The following is a 25,036-nucleotide window of genomic DNA, read 5'->3' as shown; positions in this document are numbered from 1 at the left end:
GTCGTTCCACTTCTCGATTGTTCTAACTGTCAGGAAATTTCTCCTTAGTTCTAAGTTGCTTCTCTCCTTGATTAGTTTCCACCCATTGCTTCTTGTTCTACCCTCAGGTGCTTTGGAGAACAGCCCGACTTCCTCTTTTTTGTGGCAACCCCTGAGATATTGGAACACTGCTATCATGTCTCCCCTAGTCCTTTTTTTCATTAAACTAGACATACCGAGTTCCTGCAACCATTCTTCATATGTTTTAGTCTCCAGTCCCCTAATCATCTTTGTTGCTCTTCTCTGCACTCTTTCTAGAGTCTCAGCATCTTTTTTACATCGTGGCGACCAAAACTGGATGCCATATCCCAAGTGTGGCCTTACCAAGGCCTTATAAAGTGGCATTAACACTTCACATGATCTTGATTCTATCCCTCTGTTTATGCAGCCTAGAATTGTGTGTGTTGGCTTTTTTGGCAGCTGCTACCCACTGCTGGCTCATATTTAAATGGTTATAGTATGAGGGTTGGTAACCTGTGGCTCTAGAGCAGCTCTTTGGGCCCTCTCCTGCGACTCCCTGTCAGATGAAGGAGGTGGCCCTTCCCTTCCCCCTCACTCTTCGCTGCCCTGAGAAGAGAAGGGTAACTGTGGCAGATGGGGACTTGCTCCCCATTCCAGAGCGGGAGTGAAGCGCCCCTCTTTTTGTCTCTTTTTCTGGCCCTTGTTGGTGCTGTGCACACTTTGGCTGCTGGGGGAGACGCGCTGAGACACTGCCTGGGCCGCCCGGCTGCAACCGATGCTCTGCATCGTAATGGGCTCTAGGAGAAGGAGAAGGGGATGCCGTCACCCCATTGTGCAATGCACTAAGTTTAAGTCTTCTGACACTGGGGATGGCAAAAATTGGACCGGTGGAGGCCTTTGGAAGCCAAAAGCGGGCCCGTTTTTGGCCTGCAGATTGCTTCTGGATGCCAGGGAGGGTAAAAACGGGATGTGCAGAGTCCAAAAACTATTCTTTTTCTTGTTTTCCTTCTCTAAACCTAGGTCATCTTATGGTCCGAAAAATAGAGTACCTTGCAACAATGTGGCAAGCCGTTGGTTCTTTTGCCTTCTTTGGTGCATTTGCAGGCCCGTATTCACTTTATAAGGCACACAGACATTTTTTTGGGGTGGGGGGAGTGCGTCTTATGATCTGAAAAATATGGTAAGTCCAGGGGGTGGGGGAATAGGTAGGGTAACGTTTCAACGCTTTTGCTGTCATTCGTAACTATGAACAACGGCTGTAATGCGGCAACGCTCATAATTTCAGGAATGGTTGGTTGTAAGTTGGGAGAGGGCTGGTTGTAAGTTGAAACGGTTACTAAGTGAACTGTTGTAACTCGGGGATTACCTGTACCCTAGGATGGTCTGAATCACTGCATGAGGCCTTTGTTTTTGAATTAGATTGGGAGAATGCTCTTCCATGGGATGAATGTAAAAGTTCTGTTCTCACACAATTTGGGCAGTTTCAGAGGATGAATGACAACACATTCCTCTCACATGAACTCCAGAAGAACATAAAAACACACCTGGTTCTTTTCAGCCTCCACAGATAAGTTCAGATAGAAATGGAAAAACAGAGATAAGAAATGGCAGAGAAACCATCTAAGCAAAGACACATTGACTCCTTCCTTCCTTGGAGTACGAGAAGGCCAGATCCTTTCCTTCTCCCTCCCAGGAGACGGTATCTGATTTAGAGTTTTTTTTAATAAAAAACTAACTATAATCTGTCTTCTTGAACTCTCTTGAACTCTCTCATTGGGGACTAGAAAACTCTTACCCAGAGAGACCACATTCCTATGGTTTTCAAGCATGACTTCCAAATGCAGCGCTTTCTGGTCAGGATCCAGCTGAGACCATTCCTCCTCAGAGAAAGACACAGCCACCTCCTCGAAGGACACAAGACTCTCCTGAACACGGGAAAAAGAACAGAACAGGAGGATTCGCAATATCTGTTCATCTTCACCAATGATTTAGACAAGAGGATAGAAGGGGAACTCATCAAATTTGCAGACAAGATCAAATTGACAGGAATACAAATACTTCAGAAGATAAGCTCCAGATATAGAAGGATCAACAGATTGGGCCCCATCTAACAAAATGAAATCAACAGTGAGAAATATGAGGTTCTACATTTAGAAAAGAAAAACTAAATGCACTGGTATAGAATAGGTGATACCTGGCTCAACAGTAGTAAGGGCAACAGGGATCTTGGGGTCCTAGTGGACAACCACTTAAGCATGAGTCAGCAGTATGCTACAGTTGCCCAAAAAAACCCTGCAACAGAATCATAGGTTGCATTAAGAGGGATAGAATCGACTTGAAGTGTTATACTTTATAATGCCTTGGTAACACCACATTTGGAATATTGCATCCAGTTTTGGTTGCCAGATGTAAAAAAGATGTTGAAACTCCAGAAAGAGTGCAGAGAAGAGCAACAAAAAATATTAGTGGACTGGAGGCTCAACACGGCCACTCTTTTTGGATTTTAATAGTCTGCTTTATTTTTTAATATGATTTGCTTATTTTTGAACTACAGGTTATAAATGAGGCTTTTTAAAAATGGTAATGTGGCAATGTGAGCATTTATTTATTTTTCATTAGCCTTTCACAATTTAGAATCAAAGAATTACCGCAAAAAATGGGCCTCTAGCAGTTCCTGCCACTGTGATACATTTATTCCTATTTCTTGAAGGACTTTTTAAAAAGAGGAGTACCTAGCAGAACAAAATAACCAGAGGAAGCTATGCTGGCTGACAGGAACTTGAACCTGCTATTCTGCTCTCCATGTTGTGGAAGAACACAAAAATAATCCAGTCCAAACAAGGGAGGGAAATTGAAGGAGAGAGCACTTTGCAAATCTGCTTCACTTCCTGAAGGGAGAATACAAATCTAATAAATTTTCTCTTTCATACTTGATTTGGAGGTTCAATCGCTGTTTGAGCTCCGTCATAAAAACCAGAAAGCTTCATTCTTTGTTTCTCTGTGAGGAATAAATAATTTCAAAATGCATTATTAACAAAATAGGAGGAGATATTTATTTATTTATTTATTTTATTTATTTATTTTTTCAAATTTATATACCGCCCTATCTCCCTAAGGACTCAGGGCGGTTCACAGGCAGTTAAAATACATATAAATACAAATTAAAAAACAACAATTAAAAAACTTATTCTATTGCCTAATTTAAAAACAATATAAATAATAAAAAACCCCTTAAAACCAATAACTTTAAAATCTAATCCAGTCCCGCGCAGATGAATAAGTGCGTTTTAAGCTCGCGACGAAAGGTTCGGAGGTCCGGAAGTTGACGAAGTCCTGGGGGGAGTTCGTTCCAGAGGGTGGGAGCCCCCACAGAGAAGGCCCTTCCCCTGGGTGTCGCCAGACGGCACTGCCTAGCTGACGGCACCCTGAGGAGTCCCTCTCTGTGGGAGCGCACGGGTCGGTGAGAGGTATTTGGAAGCAGTAGGCGGTCCCGTAAATAGCCCGGCCCTATGCCATGGAGCGCTTTAAAGATTGTCACCAACACCTTGAAGCGCACCCGGAAGGCCACAGGTAGCCAGTGCAGTCTGCGCAGGATAGGTGTAACACGGGAGCCCCGAGGGGCTCCCTCTATCACCCGCGCAGCCGCGCTCTGGACCAACTGAAGCCTCCGGATGCCCCTCAAGGGGAGCCCCATGTAGAGAGCATTGCAGTAATCCAGGCGAGACGTCACGAGGGCGTGAGTGACCGTGCATAAGGCATCCCGGTCTAGAAAGGGGCGCAACTGGCGCACCAGGCGAACCTGGTGAAAAGCTCTCCTGGAGACGGCCGTCAAATGGTCTTCAAAAGACAGCCGTTCATCCAGGAGAACGCCCAGATTGCGCACCCTCTCCATCGGGGCCAATGACTCGCCCCCAACAGTCAGCCGAGGACTCAGCTGACTGTACCGGGATGCCGGCATCCACAGCCACTCAGTCTTGGAGGGATTGAGCTTGAGCCTGTTTCTCCCCATCCAGACCCGGACGGCCTCCAAACACCGGGACAGCACTTCCCTAGCTTCATTGGGGGGGCCGGGTGTGCAAAAGTACAGCTGGGTGTCATCAGCGTACAGCTGGTACCTCACACCGAAGCCACTGATGATCTCACCCAGCGGCTTCATATAGATGTTGAACAGAAGGGGCGAGAGAATCGACCCCTGCGGCACCCCACAAGTGAGGCGCCTCGGGGCCGACCTCTGCCCCCCTGTCAACACCGTCTGCGACCGGTCGGAGAGATAGGAGGAGAACCACCGATAAACGGTGCCTCCCACTCCCAATCCCCCCAACCGGCGCAGCAAGATACCATGGTCGATGGTATCGAAAGCCGCTGAGAGGTCTAATAGGACCAGGGCAGAGGAACAACCCCTATCCCTGGCCCTCCAGAGATCATCCACCAACGCGACCAAAGCCGTCTCCGTGCTGTAACCGGGCCGGAAACCGGACTGGAACGGGTCTAGATAGATAATCTATAGAAGAGAAGAGCAAGCAAAGGGAAGACAGATGGGTAATCAGAGGAACTTCCATTACCTCCTGAGGTGTCCTGACTTGAATCTTCCCAAGGGATACTCCTGAAAAATATCTCCTGGGGGGGATTTGATGGGTTCTTCCTTCCCTCAGAATCTCTGATCTCCACAGTGCAGCACTTCAAATAGGAGGAAGAAAAATAGAAGCAGAATTAATGTACATCAGATGAAATAAAATGGATTCTTATATTTGGAACACAACTTCAAAGCCCCCGATATCCATCCTTAAGGTTGAGAGAGAAGCAGCGAGAGAGAACAATGTCGTACAAGAATTGGCGAATTGCCACATTTGATGAACACCAGAGAAGTTTGGGAAGGAGGGATGAAGTATTCAGACACATTCATTCCCTTCTGAGCTCCCTAAAGTCTCTCACCTGCAACTGGACCTGCTTCTTCTGCTCCTCTGCCTGGCTCAGGAGGAAGCCTTCCGCCAGAGCCACCACCTGAGAACTGGTCTCTGCTCCACACTCCCACACCCAGCCCTCCATCTCTGGGGGCAGGAGAGCCAGGAGCTGCTCCAGAACCACCAGGTCCAGAACCACCAGGTTTGCTTCATTCCTTACATGTAACGCAACTCCCCCTCCGCCTCTTTCACTCGGTCGGCTTCTTACTTATACAATAGAATGGAAGGGAAAAGAAAAGAAAAGAAAAATAAATATTATTTCTGGCAGCCGCTGAGATACTGGAAGATCCCGTCATGTCTCCCCTCCTCCTCCTTTTCATCAGAGTAGAAAATACCCAGTTCCAGCAACTGTTTTTTAGCCTCCAGCTGTTTTAGCCTCCATCTTTGTTGCTCTCCTGTACACGCTTTCTAGAGCTTCAAGATTATATATTATTATTTATTATATAAAACACAAAGAAAAGAGAAGGAGAAAGGGGGGAAAAGAAACTCAGATACAAGGGGGAAAAAGACGTTGATTTCTTTTTAGCGCAGTGCAAGAAAAAAAAGTCATTCCGGCTTAACGATTCAATCTAATCTACAAAAGCAAAGTCATTTTAGGTCGGTTTCTTCTGAACACTTTAAAAGTTAAAATAGCCAATTTAACGGCTGGAGAAGGAAATCTGAGCAACGGCCCCGAACGCCCCGTTGTGACTGAATGAGGGCGGGCTCCCGCCTGAGGCGCTCTGCGCTCTGATTGGTTGCTGCGGGTGGAAAGGGGGCGTTTCCCTTTTTCCCGCCTTTTTCTGATTTACCTCAGGATCTTCCTGACTGTCTTCTCTGCTGCGAATGTTAAATAAATTTATATGGATTTAAAACTAAAAGTTTGTGTCCGTGTCTCCCTTTTCCTTTGGAGAGTAGCTGCGTATTTATTTCCTCCACATTAAATCGCTTCAGTTGCCCCTTCCAGTCGGGGGTTTCTATTTTATCCCCTGATAGTGTCGGAAGAAAAATCAGCTCGTTCCAAGAAGGGAATCAAATGGAGGCTGCTTAAGAAAGGAGGTTTATTGACGGGCAGAACCAACAACAGCCTGCAGTTAGACTAGACCAGAGCTTGGAGGTCATCTAGTCCAGTCCCTGCTCAGGCAGGAGAACCTATATAATCTCTGACAAGTGGCTGTTCAGTCTCTTGTTAAAAACATCCATTGATGATGCAGCGTATGCGGCCACACCTCTTCTTGGCAACAGAGAATCGTTGCCTATTGGCTGTGACGTTTCTCCTTAGCCAGCGGGAGAAATGAGCGGCCGTCATTGGCCAATAGTTGATTGCTGCTATATAAGTAGCAGCTGTGAGAGAAGTGTGTTTGTTCGGTAATATTGCCTTTTTTACTTGCAGTTAGTTTGTTCTTTTTTGTCAGTGAGTTGTTAATAAAGAATTATTGCTTACCGTCAAGCCTCCATTCCATTCTTCATTCTTTGAATGAAGCACTGGTGACGAGGATGGGATTCCTGAGGCGACGGTTGAGTACTGGTTACGGTAGGGGAGTTTACTCATACTCTGTCCCTGTCAATCCACATTGCTCCATGGCAAATAAGTTATCTTTCGCTCCATATGACCTGGCCTACGAGACTTGGGATGCGTATGTTGAGCGATTTCACCGAGCTCTCAGGAGATAGGAAACGCGCCCATTTCCTGAATGCCTGTGGCCCACAAATATTTGCAATGGCCAGAGCTCTGTTGACTCCTCAATCAGTTTCTGCGGTGCCTTGGGCCACCTTGATGGGCACATTGCAAGCTCATTATGCGCCGGCTCCTTCGCGCATTTCCAGATGGTTTACCTTTCGCCAGAGGGTCCAAATGGAACGGGAATCCATCAACTCGTATATGGCTTCTTTCCGGACTGCTGCTATAAAGTGTGAGTTCCCTAATTTGGATGACTCCCTTCTTGAGCAGCTGGTGTGCGGCGTGAGGAGTTTGAGATTGCAACGCCGTCTTTTATCTAGAACGGACATTACCCTCCAGTCTGCCTTGGATGAGGCACGTGCCTATGAAATGTCGGAGAAGTTGTCGGCGGAGATGCATAGGGCTCCGGCCACGCACATGGTGGCCCACTCTGCTTCCATTCACCATGACGCTGTTCTTTCCAATGAATTCGAGGGTGAGGAAGACGAGGTGGGTCGCCTCCGAGTAGCCCCGGGAAGCAAGCAGCCAACAGAGCAGAAACCACAGACGGCGCCTTGCCTGGGATGCGGAGAGAATCACCCTCGCTCGTTGTGTCACTTCAAAACTGCAGTTTGCCGCAAATGCGGCAAACGGGGACATCTGGCTAGGGTTTGCCGTTCCACCCCACTGGACAATATTCCACTGGGTTCTCGTCCGGCTAGACGGTTCCAGAGAGGTCCTCCTGTGTCCCAAGATGATTGCTTCACCGTGAACCGAGGAAACACCAACCCTGCAGTGTCGATCAGCCAGGCTTCGACTGGCTCCAGCAAGAAAATTTTTCTTACTATCAAGTTAGAGGAGGTGCCCTGTAAAATGGAGGTGGATACAGGCTCTTCTAAATCTATTATTGCCTGGAACACCTTACAGAAGATAGCTCCAAACTTCAACAAAAGTCAATTGACTGCCTGTACCACCAGGCTGAAGGACTATCAAGGGAACGATATTCCCATTCTTGGAGGTGCCCACCTCCGGGTGGAGAAAGGTGTTTTCTCTGGTCGCCTCCCATTGCTTGTAGTTAAGGGTAACCTACCCAGCTTATTGGGGTTGGATTGGTTCTCAGCATTGGGCCTTAACATCACAGGCATTCATTCTACCACCACAGATGGGTTTGAGGCCCTGATGTCTGAGTTTGCTGAGGTATTTGCTGATTCCCTGGGTCAATATAAGGGCAACCCTATCTCCCAAAACCTTGATCCCCAGGTGCCTCCTATTAGGCTTAAGCCTCGACGGGTGCCTTTTGCGCTACGTCCAAAGGTGGACAAGGAACTGGATAAGTTGATTGTGCAAGGGGTGCTGGAGCCCACCGACCACTCTAAGTGGGAGACTCCTGTTGTCACTCCCATTAAGCCAGATGGTTCAGTACGCATCTGTGGTGATTTCAAATGCACATTAAACTATGCTTTGCAGGCACACCCTTATCCAGTTCCTGTAGTCCAACACCTTCTCCACTCTTTAGGCCAGGGGTCTATCTTTGCTAAGTTAGATATGGCACGAGCATATCAGCAGCTTCCTGTGGATGATGCCATGGCGGCTGCCCAAACCATTGTCACTCACAGGGGCGCTTTTAAATGCCGCCGCCTGCAGTTTGGGATTAGTGTGGCCCCCGGGTTGTTTCAGAGCCTTATGGAGTGGCTCTTGCAGGGCATACCTGGAGTTGTTCCATATTTTGATGATGTGTTGGTCTCTGCCACCAGCCAGGCTGCCCTCATTAGCCGCCTGCGACAGGTTCTTACCCGTTTCCAACAGACGGGCCTTAAGCTTAAAAAGTCTAAGTGTAAATTCGGGGTGCCTAGGGTTGAGTTCCTGGGGTTCCTAATTGATGCTGACGGGTTGCATCCAACCCCGTCGAAGGTGGAGGCGATAAAAAATGCCCCTACTCCTACCTGCAAAGCAGACTTGCAGTCATTCTTGGGGCTCCTTAACTTTTATAGCGTGTTCCTGCCCCATAAGGCTTCTGTGGCGGAGCCTCTTCATAGGTTACTTGATGGTAGGACTCCTTGGTCGTGGGGCAAGGCCCAGGCCTCTGCTTTTGCTGCTGTCAAGGCTCTCCTCACCTCGGATGCTGTGTTGGTCCAATATAGCGACAGTGTCCGCCTTACTTTAGCTTGTGATGCCTCTTCATATGGCATAGGGGCTGTTCTGAGCCACCTACTACCAAATGGATCTGAGGCTCCAATTGCTTATTTTTCTCGGACTCTGTCGTCAGCAGAGAGGAATTATAGTCAGCTAGACAAGGAGGCTCTGGCCATTGTAGCTGCCGTTAAACGGTTTCATGACTACATTTATGGCTGTTTTTTCCAACTGATCACTGATCACAAGCCTCTTTTGGGGTTGTTAGCTGGTGACAAACAGACCCCTCAGATCATGTCTCCTCACCTATTAAGGTGGTCTATTTTCTTGGCAGCCCTCCTGAGGTATCTCGGTCCCGGTTGTTCCTGCGGTTCTAGAGCTACCCCCTTCTGCTCAACCTGCTGGAAGCCCTGAACTGCCTCGATCAGGAGGATTGCGTAGGCGCCCTACATATTTGCAGGATTATGCATGTGCCATCCAAGGGGGGAGGAGTGCAGCGTATGCGGCCACACCTCTTCGTGGCAACAGAGAATCGTTGCCTATTGGCTGTGACGTTTCTCCTTAGCAAGCGGAAGAAATGAGTGGCCGTCATTGGCCAATAGTTGATTGCTGCTATATAAGTAGCAGCTGTGAGAGAAGTGTGTTTGTTCGGTAATATTGCCTTTTTTACTTGCAGTTAGTTTGTTCTTTTTTGTCAGTGAGTTGTTAATAAAGAATTATTGCTTACCGTCAAGCCTCCATTCCTTTCTTCATTCTTTGAATGAAGCAGATGAAGCGCCCACGACTTCTGGTGGCAGGCAGTTCCACCGGTTAATTCTCCTCCTTGTCAGGAAGTTTCTCCCGAGTTCCAGCCTGCTTCTCTCCTGGATGAGTTTCCACCCATTTGCCTTCTGGGGCTGTGGGGGATCCTTTGGGCCCCTTTCCCTTCTCCGGGGCAGCCGAGAGAGAAGCGAGCCGGATGAGCGGAGGGGTTTCTGGGCCGTTTCTGCGGCGTCTGGTGATCCAGAGGCTCCTTTTGTGGCTCTTTTGGCCTCTGAGGCAGCGGCTGCCTTGGATCCCGATTTCCCTCCCGCGATCTCCGGCCCTTCTTTCCCCTCCGGCCGGCCTTTCTCTCGGGGAGTCCCGGGTCTCCGCCTCCTGCAACCGCCGCGGCCATTCGGGCTTCCCAGGCAAAAATAAGACTTTCTTCTTCCCTTCGAGCCGAGCCAGGAGCCGCTTTCCCCGCGGCTGTTACGCGGCAGCCTCCGGTGGGAAAAGAGATGGCGGCTTTTTCCCCCTTTTTACTTCCAGCGGCTTTTGCGTTTCTTTTCTCGGCTTCTCGGTTTCTTTGGGGGTGCAGAGAAGGGGGGGCTTTTTGGGGGGCTTCTGCGTTTTCTTCCTCCAAGGGTCTAAAATAAAATAAGAGGTTAACGGAGCTGGAAGGGACCTTGGAGAGCATCTAGTCCAACCCCTGTCAAAGTTCTCCACGGAAAGCGGAGGAGAAACGGCCAAACTTGATTCTGGGACCTCCGTTCGGGGCCGCTTTGCAAGGAAAAGGGGGATTCTGACCCTCAGAAAGAGAGAGAGGAGGGAAGGGAGGGAGAGAGGGAGGGGCGGTTTCTTCGCATTTGGGGCCGAGGAGGGAAACCGAAGGAGCCAGATGGTTCGTCCAGGGACCTTCCGAGCACGAGAGACGCGGGTTTCAAGGAGGGGAAATCGCCTTTTTCTCCCGCGAAGCGAAGCGGCGCCCTTCCCGAGAGAGCCGAGCGGAAGATTCCCCCGGGAAGTGGGGAGGGGAGGCTGGCCTAGGGGGGGCCCCAGGCCATCTCCTCCGCCTCTTCCTGGTTTAGCTGGGGGTTTCCGTGGCTTCCCTCCGGATATGGGGTGTCTGTCTGTGACCCCCAAGTCTTCCCTGGCTGGGGGGTTGCGCCTCCCCTCCTGCCATCCACCGCAGCCCAACTCCAGGCCGGGTCGGCGCGGGGGGGCCAAAGGAAGTCCATCGTCCCCTCCAGGGCTGACATGAACCCTCTCTTGAGCTGCGGCCCCCCAAGACTGAAGGGACCCCCCCTCCCACTTTCGCCGCTTCTCCCTCTACGCCGAACTCTCCTCCAGCGGGTGAAGCCAAGGGAGACTCTGCCCGGAGACCGATGACGCTGCAGAAGGGAGAATTCTCATTGGCCCTTTTGCTCCTTCGGGCCTCTCCCTGTGCCGAAATTCGAAGAAAACGCCCCTCCGCCCAATCCAGACCCCCCGATTCCGCCTCTGGGGCTGGGAGCCTCGGCGTCTTTCTCCTCCCTCTTTGGGGCGCTTGTGGGGCAGCATCCATGGCTTTTGCTGGGCTCCCTCTGATGCTGCTGGTGGGGGCGCTGGCCAGGATCCCCGGAAGCGTAGGGGAAAAGAGATGGCGGCTTTTCCCCTTTTACTTCCAGCGGCTTTGCGTTTCTTTTCTCGGCTTCTCGGTTTCTTTGGGGGTGCAGAGAAGGGGCTTTGGGGGCTTCTGCGTTTTCTTCCTCCAAGGGTCTAAAATAAAATAAGAGGTTAACGGAGCTGGAAGGGACCTTGGAGAGCATCTAGTCCAACCCCTGTCGAAGTTCTCCGTGGAAAGGAGCGGGAAGCGGAGGAGAAACGGCCAAACTTGATTCTGGGACCTCCGTTCGGGGCCGCTTTGCAAGGAAAAGGGGGATTCTGACCCTCAGAAAGAGAGAGAGGGGGGAAGGAAGGGAGGAAGGAAGGAAGGGGCGGTTTCTTCGCATTTGGGGCCGAGGAGGGAAACCGAAGGAGCCAGAGGGTTCGTCCAGGGACCTTCCGAGCACGAGAGACGCGGGTTTCAAGGAGGGGAAATCGCCTTTTTCTCCCGCGAAGCGAAGCGGCGCCCTTCCCGAGAGAGCCGAGCGGAAGATTCCCCCGGGAAGTGGGGAGGGGAGGCTGGCCTAGGGGGGATCCCAGACGATCTCCTCCGCCTCTTCCTGGTTTAGCTGAGGGTTTTCCGTGGCTTCCCTCCGGATATGGGGTGTCTGTCTGTGACCCCCCCAAGTCTTCTCCTGGCTGGGGGGTTGCGCCTCCCCTCCTGCCATCCACCGCAGCCCAACTCCAGGCCGGGTCGGCGCGGGGGGGCCAAAGGAAGTCCATCGTCCCCTCCAGGGCTGATATGAACCCTCTCTTGAGCTGCGGCCCCCCAAGACTGAAGGGACCCCCCCTCCCACTTTCGCCGCTTCTCTCTCTACGCCGAACTCTCCTCCAGCGGGTGAAGCCAAGGGAGACTCTGCCCGGAGACCGATGACGCTGCAGAAGGGAGAATTCTCATTGGCCCTTTTGCTCCTTCTGGCCTCTCCCTATGCCGAAGTCCGAGGAAAACGCCCCCTCCCCACCATCCACCGATTCCGCCTCTGGGGCTGGGAACCTCCGCGTCTTTCTCCTCTCTCTTTGGGGCGCTTGTGGGGCAGCATCCATGGCTTTTGCTGGGCTCCCTCTGATGCTGCTGGTGGGGGCGCTGGCCAGGATCCCCGGAAGCGTAGGGGGAAAAGAGACCCCCGATAATGAAGGGGCTAGGCGTGGCAAGGGGAGGGCTGGGCTGGGCCTTCAGTAGTCCTGGAAGAAGAGGGAAGAGAAAGGAGCTGAGAGACCCCAGTAATGGGGAAAGGAGTCGAAGGCAAGAATAGAATAGAATTTTATTGGCCAAGTGTGATTGGACACACAAGGAATTTGTCTTGGTGCATATGCTCTCAGTGTACATAAAAGAAAAGATACGTTCATCAAGGTACAACATTTACAACACAATTGATGATCAATATATCAATATAAATCATAAGGATTGCCAGCAACAAGTTATAGTCATACAGTCATAAGTGGAAAGAGATTGGTGATGGGAACGATGAGAAGATTAATAGTAGTGCAGATTCAGTAAATAGTCTGACAGTGTTGAGGGAATTATTTGTTTAGCAGAGTGATGGCCTTCGGAAAAAACTGTTCTTGTGTCTAGTTGTTCTAGTGTGCAGTGCCCTATAGCATCGTTTTGAGGGTAGGAGTTGTCCAGGATTATAACTGAAATTATAACTGAATTATATTGTAACTGATTATAACTGAAAACAAAATATATTAACACCTTTTAATACATATTTTTTAGTAGATAGATTAAAAATATAAAATTGTGCGATTTTTTTTTACCTCCAGCCCGAGTGTTTCTGGTAGTCCCTTCCCCCATATCCTTCCTGCCGCTTTGAGGGGGGGCATAAAGAAGCCCCAGCAGTTCCCGGCCGAGAGAAGGTCTGCTGGACCAGTTGAACTTCTGCCTGTCTATGTCCACCCTGGGAGAAAGGAGGGGGCATAGCAGGATAGACCCCCCCCCTCTTTCCCCTCTTTTCATTCCCCCTCCGGACCTCCAGCAAGTTCCACTCCCCAGGACCCTCCAAATTCCCCTCCCTCCCTCCAGGGGGCATCTTCTATCAATCTTTCCCAGCAGCTCTCCCCCCTCCCCCTTTGCGCCTGAGTCCCTGCTTCTCCTCTACTGGCGGCTGGGAACGATGGGCCCTGGAGTCCCTCCCGATGGCTTTCCTCCTCCTCCTCCTCCTCCTCCCAGCCCATTTCCTGCACCAGACGAAGAGTGAATGCCGCTTCTTCAACGGGACGCAGCGGCTGCGGTTCCTGGACAGGTAGATGTATGGCCAGCAGGAGATCGACCGCTTCGACAGCGACCGCGGGGAGTTCAAAGCCGTCACTCCGTTGGGGCAGCGGGATGCGGACAAGTGGAACAGCGACCAGGTCTTCCTGCAGTACGCGAAGGACCAAGTGGAGTCCTTGTGCCGCTACAACTACGAGGGTCTCCACCGGAATTCTGTGATTGGCCGGAGAGGTGAGTCGCCGGGACCCCCTTTCATTTCCTTTATTTAGATTCTCCCAGATAAAGATTAACTCGTTTTATATATATATATTCTATCCTCTCAAATCCACGAAATTTATTCATTTGTATTTTCTGATATTTATTGATGCTTCTAAACCTCCCACCTCCCTCAAAGAGGGGCTCTGGACGGGGCACAATATAACACAACCCATGTAGAATAAATGTATACAAATGAAAAGTAAGGTTAAAAATTAAATTCCATTTGAAAATTGTACCATAACGACAATTAAACATCAAAAGGGAGGAAAATATTCCTCCCCTCCCCCAAAAATCCAGAATCTGGGATCCTTTTGATCTCCTTTTTTTTACTCCTTTGATCTGAAAAATTTAACTGAAAAATATTGAAAGCATCCTCACATAAGAATTGCTTAAGTCTGAAGTTCCATTCGGAGCCCAGGAGGTTCTTCCGAAATAATCTGTTGCCACAGAATGAAATAAGAAGTTTCTTCCACAAGAGGAAAAAACAGCCCCATCCTAAGAGAGAAAGTCTTCACAGCAATTCACAGCTAGAAGTGCACAACTTTGAGTTACTTGGGCAACTTTGGCAAATAAATTTGATAAATGAATGAACTAACTAACCAACTTGGTCTCCTTTTCTGGGGCCTCCTGTGTCTCTCCTGTTCCTCCTTCTCCTCCTTCCCTCCAGCCAAGCCCTCCGTCACCATCTCCCCCACCAAGATGGACCCCACTTCTCCCAACACCATCCTCCTCTGCACCGCGACGGGCTTTTACCCCGTGGAGATCGAGGTCCAGTGGCTGAAGAACGGGGAGCCGGAGAAGGAGGGTGTGGCCTTTGGGGAGGAGCTCCAGAACGGAGACTGGACCTACCAGCTCCAGGTGATGCTGGAAACCCAGCCCCAGCGGGGGACCTCTACGTTTACAAGGTGGGGCATGCCAGCCTGGAAGCTCCCATCACCATCCAGTGGGGAAAGCCCCTCTCCCTCCTCCTGCTCTGGGGCCCCATCCTGCCCTGAAAAGGGGGGGGGAGAGACCCTCCCTGTGGGGAGAGGCATAATGGACCCTCCTGGGGGAAGGTGGGCCCGATCCTGCTGCTCAGGTGAGGCTCCTTCTCCTTCCCCAGAGCCCCGTTCCTCCAGCTCTGCCAGGAGCAAACTCTGATCATGGGGGCTGTGATAGGAGTGGCCTTCCTGGCTATGGGGCTCTTCTCCTACCTGAAGAGTAAGAAAGGTGAGTCTGGGGGGCTGGAGGAGAGGTTGTGGGGAGGGAAATATCTAGGGGAGGCCTCTCATCAAGCTTAGCAGGTGGCCAAGAGGGTCCATTTGAACCCCAAACCCCAAGGCGCTATAAATAAAGATCACGCAACATATTATGGGCTATTGATGGGTACTCCAGCCTACGAAGGGTTCTGACTGGGTCTTTTGCTCCTTCCAGCCACTCCCATCCAACCTCTTGCAGGTGAGTTTCTCCTCTTCCTCCCTCACCCGAACTCCTCTCCCACAAGTTATCAGTGCTTTTAAAAAGTCTCTAAATCTAAATCCCTAACCCTAAGCCCCCCCTCCCACAAAGTGTGCCTGGGGGACTGAAAGGGAGGGGGAAGCCCACCGTGTGTTTTTCCTGCAGACCCTCTGAAAATAGATTGTTTAAACTGAAGGTTTCCCTTTTATTCTCATTTTCTTCCCCGTCTTTTTTCTCCACAGTCTTTGTGACTTAATTGTGCTCTTAGATGCAAACGGGTGGTTTTTTTTCAGTAGTGATGAATTTCTGGCTTTTTTGGAAACTTTGAAAAATGGAGGTTGAAGGTGACAGTTTGGGGGGAGTGGAGACCCCCAGCTTCCTCCTCTTTCTTGGGAGGAAGAGGTTGAGAGCATCTAGACTGACCCCAGGGATTCTGGCCCTGCCTGTCCCTCCATATCACTCATCTCTTTTGGCTTTGAACCCACAGCAGCTTCATCTACATCACTCTTCCTCCAAGTCACTTCTCTTCCATTCTCCTTGCTATAAAAGAATAAAATTGGGAATTCCACCTTCCTTCCACTTCCTCATTCTCCTCTTTCCTGCACCCTCAGGAGGGTCCCTCTTTCTCCCCTCCCCAGATTGAGGCCTCCCCCGCCTCTGGATTGACCATCCCGGCTGCTTTGGGTCCAAAGCAGAGGTGGGTTTCAGCTGGTTTTGACCGGTTATTACAAACTGGTAGTAGAAATTTTGAATAGTTTGGAGAACTGGTAAATACTACCTCTGTCTGGCCCTGCCCCCAATCTATTCGCTGCCTCCCAGTCTCCCAGGTGATCAGCTAGAAGGAAAAAACCAGGGCTTGCTTTTCAACAGGGAGATTGCTTGACAAAGAAGAGGCGGGAAAGATCCTCGCTTTAAATTGACAAGCCAAGAAGCAGCTGTCGGAAGGAAATTTTTACTTGTCAGCAGTTCATTTCTGGGTGATCTGAACAACAAACTGGATAAGAGGAGGGATTCTTGCATGCTTCTATGTTGAAGTTTTGGGGTTTGTGCAACATGGGCTTTGTGTTTCTAAAAAGGTTTGGGTGATTTTCATTGTGAAGTATCCTGTCTCGAATGAGTTTTCTGCCTGCTTGTAAATGGAGCTGAACTTCCGGCTTCCACTTTCTATTATCTCTAAGCACCGGTAGCTGTTTTCTGCTTACAAAGTTTCCTTTATGCAGCTGGCAGGGATGTGGAATGAGCCTCAGGCAGGTTCCTTTGTTGTCAGCTTGATTTTTCCTTGCTTTTCTGGGAGCCTTTTCTTATGAGTAATATTTTATTTGGGGAAATGAAGAGGGGGAGTGTTGAGATATTATGCCATATGAACCCCTTTATGAAACTGTTTATAAAATTACTTATGTGCAAATATAAGCATGAGCAAGTTTTGAGAAATTGCTTATGTGCAAAAATATCAGCATAGGTAAGTCTGGCTAATTGTTATCATGTAAGCAGAAATCTGTTTGATGCCAAGGTTGCAAAGATGGTTGCCAGTAAATGTATCAACACCTTAGAGATAGCCACAGAACATTCCTTCTCTGATAAGGCTAACTTCACAGAGCTTCAAAAGAAGTTTGCTCCTACACACAATTATATGAGATTTATTAGTATGTAGTCAGGATGTTTCAAGATGTATTTCTGTTTGCTGTACCACGTAGGCAAAAAGCGGAGAACAAAGAACCACTTCATGGTAAAACTCCTCCCACAAGTTATCAGTGCTTTTAAAAAGTCTCTAAATCTAAATCCCTAACCCTAAGCCCCCCCTCCCACAAAGTGTGCCTGGGGGACTGAAAGGGAGGGGGAAGCCCACCGTGTGTTTTTCCTGCAGACCCTCTGAAAATAGATTGTTTAAACTGAAGGTTTCCCTTTTATTCTCATTTTCTTCCCCGTCTTTTTTCTCCACAGTCTTTGTGACTTAATTGTGCTCTTAGATGCAAACGGGTGGTTTTTTTTCAGTAGTGATGAATTTCTGGCTTTTTTGGAAACTTTGAAAAATGGAGGTTGAAGGTGACAGTTTGGGGGGAGTGGAGACCCCCAGCTTCCTCCTCTTTCTTGGGAGGAAGAGGTTGAGAGCATCTAGACTGACCCCAGGGATTCTGGCCCTGCCTGTCCCTCCATATCACTCATCTCTTTTGGCTTTGAACCCACAGCAGCTTCATCTACATCACTCTTCCTCCAAGTCACTTCTCTTCCATTCTCCTTGCTATAAAAGAATAAAATTGGGAATTCCACCTTCCTTCCACTTCCTCATTCTCCTCTTTCCTGCACCCTCAGGAGGGTCCCTCTTTCTCCCCTCCCCAGATTGAGGCCTCCCCCGCCTCTGGATTGACCATCCCGGCTGCTTTGGGTCCAAAGCAGAGGTGGGTTTCAGCTGGTTTTGACCGGTTATTACAAACTGGTAGTAGAAATTTTGAATAGTTTGGAGAACTGGTAAATACTACCTCTGTCTGGCCCTGCCCCCAATCTATTCGCTGCCTCCCAGTCTCCCAGGTGATCAGCTAGAAGGAAAAAACCAGGGCTTGCTTTTCAACAGGGAGATTGCTTGACAAAGAAGAGGGGGGGCGGGAAAGATCCCTTCGCTTTAAATTGACAAGCCAAGAAGCAGCTGTCGGAAGGAAATTTTTACTTGTCAGCAGTTCATTTCTGGGTGATCTGAACAACAAACTGGATAAGAGGAGGGATTCTTGCATGCTTCTATGTTGAAGTTTTGGGGTTTGTGCAACATGGGCTTTGTGTTTCTAAAAAGGTTTGGGTGATTTTCATTGTGAAGTATCCTGTCTCGAATGAGTTTTCTGCCTGCTTGTAAATGGAGCTGAACTTCCGGCTTCCACTTTCTATTATCTCTAAGCACCGGTAGCTGTTTTCTGCTTACAAAGTTTCCTTTATGCAGCTGGCAGGGATGTGGAATGAGCCTCAGGCAGGTTCCTTTGTTGTCAGCTTGATTTTTCCTTGCTTTTCTGGGAGCCTTTTCTTATGAGTAATATTTTATTTGGGGAAATGAAGAGGGGGAGTGTTGAGATATTATGCCATATGAACCCCTTTATGAAACTGTTTATAAAATTACTTATGTGCAAATATAAGCATGAGCAAGTTTTGAGAAATTGCTTATGTGCAAAAATATCAGCATAGGTAAGTCTGGCTAATTGTTATCATGTAAGCAGAAATCTGTTTGATGCCAAGGTTGCAAAGATGGTTGCCAGTAAATGTATCAACACCTTAGAGATAGCCACAGAACATTCCTTCTCTGATAAGGCTAACTTCACAGAGCTTCAAAAGAAGTTTGCTCCTACACACAATTATATGAGATTTATTAGTATGTAGTCAGGATGTTTCAAGATGTATTTCTGTTTGCTGTACCACGTAGGCAAAAAGCGGAGAACAAAGAACCACTTCATGGTAAAACTCCTCCCAAGAATCATGATCTTTCTCCCAAAATCATAGACTTGTGGATGTACTTGCAGTCACGTGTTCACATGTTGAATATATGCTAATATGTAACCTCCCCTGCTTACCTTCTGTAACACACCCCTAACTAACCTTAATAGAGAAGACGCCTAGAGAGTTCCTGGAGGTCTAGCCGTTCGGAGGCTGATCGGACACTAGTGAAGTCCTATACTAGGACTTACCTAGTGGCATTGAGGGAAGCGAGGCGTAGCTACGCCTCCTCCCTCATTGCATCGGCAGATAACCGCCCAGCCGCCCTGTTTCGGGTGACTCGCTCCCTTTTACATCAGGGGGAGCGGGATGACCCGTTGCAGGGACGTGCTGAGGAGTTTAACGGTTATCTATACGATAAAATCGTTCAGCTTCGGGATGGTTTGGACCAGAATTGTAGTGACGCGGGTGAGACGGCTGAGGGCGGTCTTGGTGACATTTTATGGGATGAGTTTGACCCTGTGGCTCCCGAGGACATGGACAGGTTGTTGGGTAGGTTGAATGCCACCACGTGTTTACTGGACCCGTGCCCCTCCTGGTTGGTGCTGGCCACTCAGGAGGTGACACGAGGCTGGCTCCAGGCAATTACAAGTGCTTCTTTGGTGGAGGGAGTCTTCCCGGCCGCCTTGAAAGAGGCGGTGGTGAGACCCCTCCTCAAGAAGCCTTCCCTGGACCCGGCTGTTTTAGGTAATTATCGTCCGGTCTCCAACCTTCGCGGCGAAGGTTGTAGAGAGTATGGTGGCATATCAGTTTCCCCTACACCTGGATGAAACTGTCTATCTAGACCCGTTCCAGTCCGGCTTCCGGCCCGGTTACAGCACTGAGACGGCTTTGGTCGCGTTGGTGGATGATCTCTGGAGGGCCAGGGATAGGGGATGTTCCTCTGCCCTGGTCCTGTTAGACCTCTCAGCGGCTTTTGATACCATCGACCATGGTATCCTGCTGCGCCGATTGGGGGGATTGGGAGTGGGAGGCACCGTTTATCGGTGGTTCTCCTCCTATCTCTCCGATCGGCCGCAGACGGTGTTGACGGGGGGGCAGAGGTCGGCTCCGCGGCGCCTCACTTGTGGGGTGCCGCAGGGGTCGATCCTCTCGCCCCTTTTGTTCAACATCTATATGAAGCCGCTGGGTGAGATCATCAGTGGCTTCGGTGTGAGGTACCAGCTGTACGCTGATGACACCCAGCTGTATTTTTCCACACCGGGCCACCCCAACGAAGCTATTGAAGTGTTGTCCCGGTGCCTGGAGGCCGTACGGGTCTGGATGGGGAGAAACAGGCTCAAGCTCAATCCCTCCAAGACAGAGTGGCTGTGGATGCCGGCATCCCGGTACAGTCAGCTGAGTCCTCGGCTGACTGTTGGGGGCGAGTCATTGGCCCCGATGGAGGGGGTGCGCAACTTGGGCGTCCTCCTGGATGAACGGCTGTCTTTGGAAGATCATTTGACAGCCGTCTCCAGGAGAGCTTTTTACCAGGTTCGCCTGGTGCGCCAGTTGCGCCCCTTTCTAGACCGGGATGCCCTATGCACGGTCACTCACGCCCTCGTGACGTCTCGCCTGGATTACTGCAATGCTCTCTACATGGGGCTCCCCTTGAAGGGCATCCGGAGGCTGCAGTTAGTTCAGAATGCGGCTGCGCGGGTTATAGAGGGAGCCCCTCGTGGCTCCCGTATGACACCTATCCTGCGCAGACTGCACTGGCTACCTGTGGCCTTCCGGGTGCGCTTCAAGGTGTTGGTAACCACCTTTAAAGCGCTCCATGGCATAGGGCCGGGTTATCTACGGGACCGCCTACTGCTACCGAATACCTCTCACCGACCTGTGCGCTCTCACAGAGAGGGACTCCTCAGGGTGCCGTCAGCTAGACAGTGTCGTCTGGCGACGCCCAGGGGAAGGGCCTTCTCTGTGGGGGCTCCCACCCTCTGGAACGAACTCCCCCCAGGACTCCGTCAACTTCCGGACCTCCGAACCTTCCGTCGCGAGCTTAAGACGCATTTATTCATCTGTGCAGGACTGGCTTAGATTTTAGATTTTAAATTTAGATTTTAAATTTATAGATTTTTAAATTTACAGGGGTTTAAATTTGGTTTTAAGATTTATATTTATATTTTTAATATTTGGCATTAGAATAAGTTTTTTAATAGTTATTTTAATTGTATATAAATGTTTTATGTGCCTGTGAACCGCCCTGAGTCCTTCGGGAGATAGGGCGGTATACAAATTTGAATAAATAAATAAATAAATAAATAAAAGAGTTTGTCTCGAGCTAGCTCGGGGCTCGCTCACCCCGAGGAGAATTGGACTCTGCTTATTCATTTCTCACTCCGTCTGGCGCGGGGATTGCCCAGACCCTTTCGTGGCGAGCCCGCAGGCCGCGAGAAAAGCCACAGGGGAGTTTGATTCCTTCCCAGAGCAGGTTAGTGGAGTGGGGAGGGAATGGGGATTTTTGCAGTATTTTTCCCCTGTTACACCCACCAAGCCACAACCACAGTACCTGTAGTAAAAAAATTTGAAACCTATCACTGGCGTCCATCCCTCCCCTGACCCAGGCAGAACCTCTGAGCTCCTTTCATGCTTCCCCCACCCCCAAATATTGCACTTTTCTCTGAGGTCTCTCTGCATCCCCAGACACACAAACACACACAGAGTTTCTTTCTCCAGCCCCCAACAGCTGCAGAGGCACTTGGGCTTCGCTTCCCCAGCCTGAAGTGTTGGGCTCCTCCGAAGCGGAACTGAGGAACTGGCCAGGATCCAGCAGGCAACAAGCCTCAAAAAGAATGTTGAGACTCTAGAAAGAGTGCAGAGAAGAGCAACAAAGATGATTAGGGGACTGGAGGCTAAAACATATGAAGAACGGTTGCAGGAACTGGGTATGTCTAGTTCACCTTGTACCTGCTTACAGGCAAAGACTTAAAGCCATAAAACCAATAATTAAATCAGTGAAAACCTGGACGGAGGAATCAGAATTAAAGCTACAGGCATGTTTTGACTGCACTGATTGGAATATTTTTAAAGATACCTCTGCAGACCTGGATGAACTCACAGATACTGTAACATCATATGTCAGCTTCTGTGAAGACCTATGTGTACCTACAAGGAACTTGCGAATACACAGTAATAACAAACCTTGGTTTACACCTAAACTTTAAGCAGCTACGACATTCCAAAGAGGAAGCCTACAGAAAGGGTGATAAAATGCTGTACAATCAGGCCAGAAATGCACTAACAAGGGAGATAAGAGCAGCAAAAAGAAGCTACTCTGAAAAGCTAAAGAATCAACTTTCAGCAAATGAACCAGCAAACATGTGGAAAACTCTTAAAAATATCACCGGCTATGGCAAACCTCCTTCCCAGGCTGAAGGTAATCAACAACTGGCAGATGACCTGAATGAGTTTTACTGCAGGTTTGAAAGGAAACTACAGCCACCTATCTCCACAACCCCCATCTCAGACACAGCAACAACAGCCAAGCCTCCTACAACTGACCCCATTTCATTGGGTTCACAACCCCTAGTGATCACAGAAAAGGAAGTGCAGGACCTATTTCACAGACAAAAGCCAGGAAAAGCTCCAGGCCCAGACAAGATAACTCCTTCTTGCTTAAAAGTCTGTGCTGACCAATTGTCCCCCATCTTCACCCATATTTTCAATAAATCACTAGAGATGTGCTATGTTCCTTCTTGCTTCAAACGCTCTACCATCATCCCAGTGCCGAAGAAGCCCACCATCAAGGAACTGAATGACTACAGACCAGTTGCTCTAACATCTGTAGTCATGAAAACCTTTGAAAGGCTAGTGCTTTCCTACCTGAAAACCATCACGAATCCGCTTTTAGACCCCTTGCAATTTGCATACCGAGCAAATAGATCAACAGATGATGCTGTTAATATGGCTCTGCACTACATCCTACAACATCTTGAGTCTCCAAAGACCTATGCAAGGGTCCTTTTTGTAGACTTTAGTTCAGCATTCAATACCATCATTCCAGACATTTTTCTAACTAAGCTAAACCAGCTACAGGTACCGGAACAGACTTGTAAGTGGATCACAAGCTTCCTAACAAACAGGAAGCAGCAGGTGAAGCTAAGCAAGATCACATCAAATACCTGTACAGTTAGCACAGGGCCCCCCCAAGGCTGTGTGCTCTCCCCACTTCTCTTCTCTCTGTATACCAATGACTGCATCTCCAATGATCCATTTGTTAAGCTACTGAAGTTCGCAGATGACACAACAGTGATTGGTCTCATTCGAGACAATGACGAATCCGCATATAGACGAGAGGTCGAACGACTAGCCTTGTGGTGCAACCAAAACAATCTGGAACTGAACACACTCAAAACCGTAGAAATGGTGGTAGATTTTAGGAAAAACCCTTCCATACTTCCACCTCTCACAATACTTGACAACACAGTATCAACAGTAGAAACCTTCAAATTTCTGGGTTCTATCATATCGCAAGATCTCAAATGGACAGCTAACATCAAAAACATCATTAAAAAAGGACAACAAAGAATGTTCTTTCTTCGCCAACTCAGTAAGCTCAAACTGCCCAAGGAGCTGCTGATCCAGTTCTACAGAGGAATTATTGAGTCTGTCATTTGCACCTCTATAACTGTCTGGTTCGGTTCTGCAACCCAACAAGAAAACACAGACTTCAGAGGATAATTAGAACTGCAGAAAAATAATTGCTACCAACTTGCCTTCCATTGAGGACCTGTATACTGCACGAATCAAGAAGAGGGCCGTGAAAATATTTGCAGATCCCTCGCATCCTGGACATAAACTGTTTCAACTCCTACCCTCAAAACGACGCTATAGAGCACTGCACACCAGAACAACTAGACACAAGAACAGTTTTTTCCCAAAGGCCATCACTCTGCTAAACAAATAATTCCCTCAACACTGTCAGACTATTTACTGAATCTGCACTACTATTAATCGTTTCATAGTTTCCATCACCAATCTCTTTCCACTTATGACTGTATGACTATAACTTGTTGCTGGCAATCCTTATGATTTATATTGATATATTGATAATCAATTGTGTTGTAAATGTTGTACCTTGATGAACGTATCTTTTCTTTTATGTACACTGAGAGCATATGCACCAAGACAAATTCCTTGTGTGTCCAATCACACTTGGCCAATAAAATTCTATTCTATTCTATTCTAGTTTAACAAAAAGAAGGACTAGGGGAGACATGATAGCTGTGTTCCAATATCTCAGGGGCTGCCACAAAGAAGAGGGAGTCAGACTATTCTCCAAAGCACTTAAAGGCAGGACAAGTAACAATGGGTGGAAACTAATCAAGGAGAGAAGCAACCTAGAACTAAGGAGAAATTTCCTGACAGTTTGAACAATCAATAAGTGGAACAACTTGCATGCAGAAGTTGTGAATGCTCCAACACTGGATAATAACAGAGTTGGAAGGGACCTTGGAGGCCTTCTAGTCCAACCCCCTGCCCAGGCAGGAAACCCTACACCATTTCAGACAAATGGTTATCCAACATTTTCTTAAAAACTTCCAGTGTTGGAGCATTCACAACTTCTGCAGGAACTCGTTCCGCTTATTAATTTTTCTAACTGTCAGGAAGTTTCTCCTTAGTTCTAAGTTGCTTCTATTTATTTATTTATTAATTAAATTTCTAGACCGCCCTTCTCCCGAAGGACTCAGGGCGGTGTACAGCCTTATTAAAATACATAGATAGACAATAAATTTAAAATAATTTTAAAATGAAATATTTAACCGGCCAATTTAACTAAAAATAACAAAACCAATTAAAATCAGTACAAAATTTAAAATTTAAAATTTAAAAAACTAAAAAATCTAATCCAGTCCTGCGCACCTGAATAAGTGTGTTTTAAGTTCATGACGGAAGGTTCTAAGGTCCGAGAGTTGGCGAAGTCCTGGGGGGAGCTCGTTCCAGAGGGCGGGAGCCCCCGCAGAGAAGGCCCTTCCCCTGGGTGTCGCCAGACGACACTGCCTAGCTGACGGCACCCTGAGGAGTCCCTCTCTGTGAGAGCGCACGGGTCGGTAAGAGGTATTCGGTAGCAGAAGGCGGTCCCGTAAATAGCCTCTCCTTGATTAGTTTCCACCCATTGCTTCTTGTTCTACCCTCAGGTGCTTTGGAGTCCTTGACTTACAACAGTTCATTTAGTGACCGTTTGACGTTGGGTGGCTTCCAATGTACCCCCACGGCTGTTTCTTTCCCCCCTTTTATATTAAATGCAATGCATTGAAGGAGGTTTTCATCTTTCTTCTGTTGCTTTTCTAGAGTGGTTTGGATATTTCCTATATATATATCGAGCAACTCCACCTCCACCTCTTTCATTTGGTCTGTTTCTGTCTTTCTTATTTTATAAAACACAGTGAAAAATAGAAATAGGAAATTAGGGGAAGGAGAAAGAGGAAAAGAAGGTCTGAGGTAAAAGAGGAAAAGAACAAAAAAGGCTTTGACTTCCGACTCTTTTTAACATAGTAGAAGAATTTAAAAAAACTTTCCAGCCTCGACTTTTTGATTTTACACATTAATATGTCACCAGCC

At 48.5% G+C, this 25,036-nt stretch overlaps 2 protein-coding genes across 2 annotated transcripts in view; one reads left to right on the top strand and one right to left on the bottom strand.

Annotated features, from left to right (window-relative positions):
* Nucleotides 1-9,997, top strand: part of LOC131192675 (uncharacterized) — a 371,955-nt gene extending 361,958 nt beyond the window's left edge. The window contains exon 2 of the mRNA XM_058172052.1: nucleotides 6,000-9,997. Within this exon, the coding sequence (XP_058028035.1) occupies nucleotides 6,550-9,144 (2,595 nt within the window). The 5' untranslated portion in view covers nucleotides 6,000-6,549 and the 3' untranslated portion in view covers nucleotides 9,145-9,997. The remainder of the gene's footprint in view (nucleotides 1-5,999) is intronic.
* The window catches only part of LOC131192754 (zinc finger protein with KRAB and SCAN domains 7-like), a 269,595-nt gene that overhangs the window by 1,669 nt on the left and 242,890 nt on the right, over nucleotides 1-25,036 (bottom strand). Inside the window, exons 3-4 of the mRNA XM_058172244.1 lie at nucleotides 2,931-2,998; nucleotides 1,796-1,925 (exon numbers count right to left, since the gene is read on the bottom strand). Coding sequence (XP_058028227.1) covers nucleotides 1,796-1,925; nucleotides 2,931-2,998 — 198 coding nt within the window. The remainder of the gene's footprint in view (nucleotides 1-1,795; nucleotides 1,926-2,930; nucleotides 2,999-25,036) is intronic.

The sequence above is a fragment of the Ahaetulla prasina genome, chromosome 2 (assembly GCF_028640845.1).
Source record: "Ahaetulla prasina isolate Xishuangbanna chromosome 2, ASM2864084v1, whole genome shotgun sequence".
Taxonomy (NCBI): domain Eukaryota; kingdom Metazoa; phylum Chordata; class Lepidosauria; order Squamata; family Colubridae; genus Ahaetulla; species Ahaetulla prasina.
Note: the sequence above shows the minus strand (reverse complement) of the source record. Positions and strands in the feature narration are given on the sequence as shown.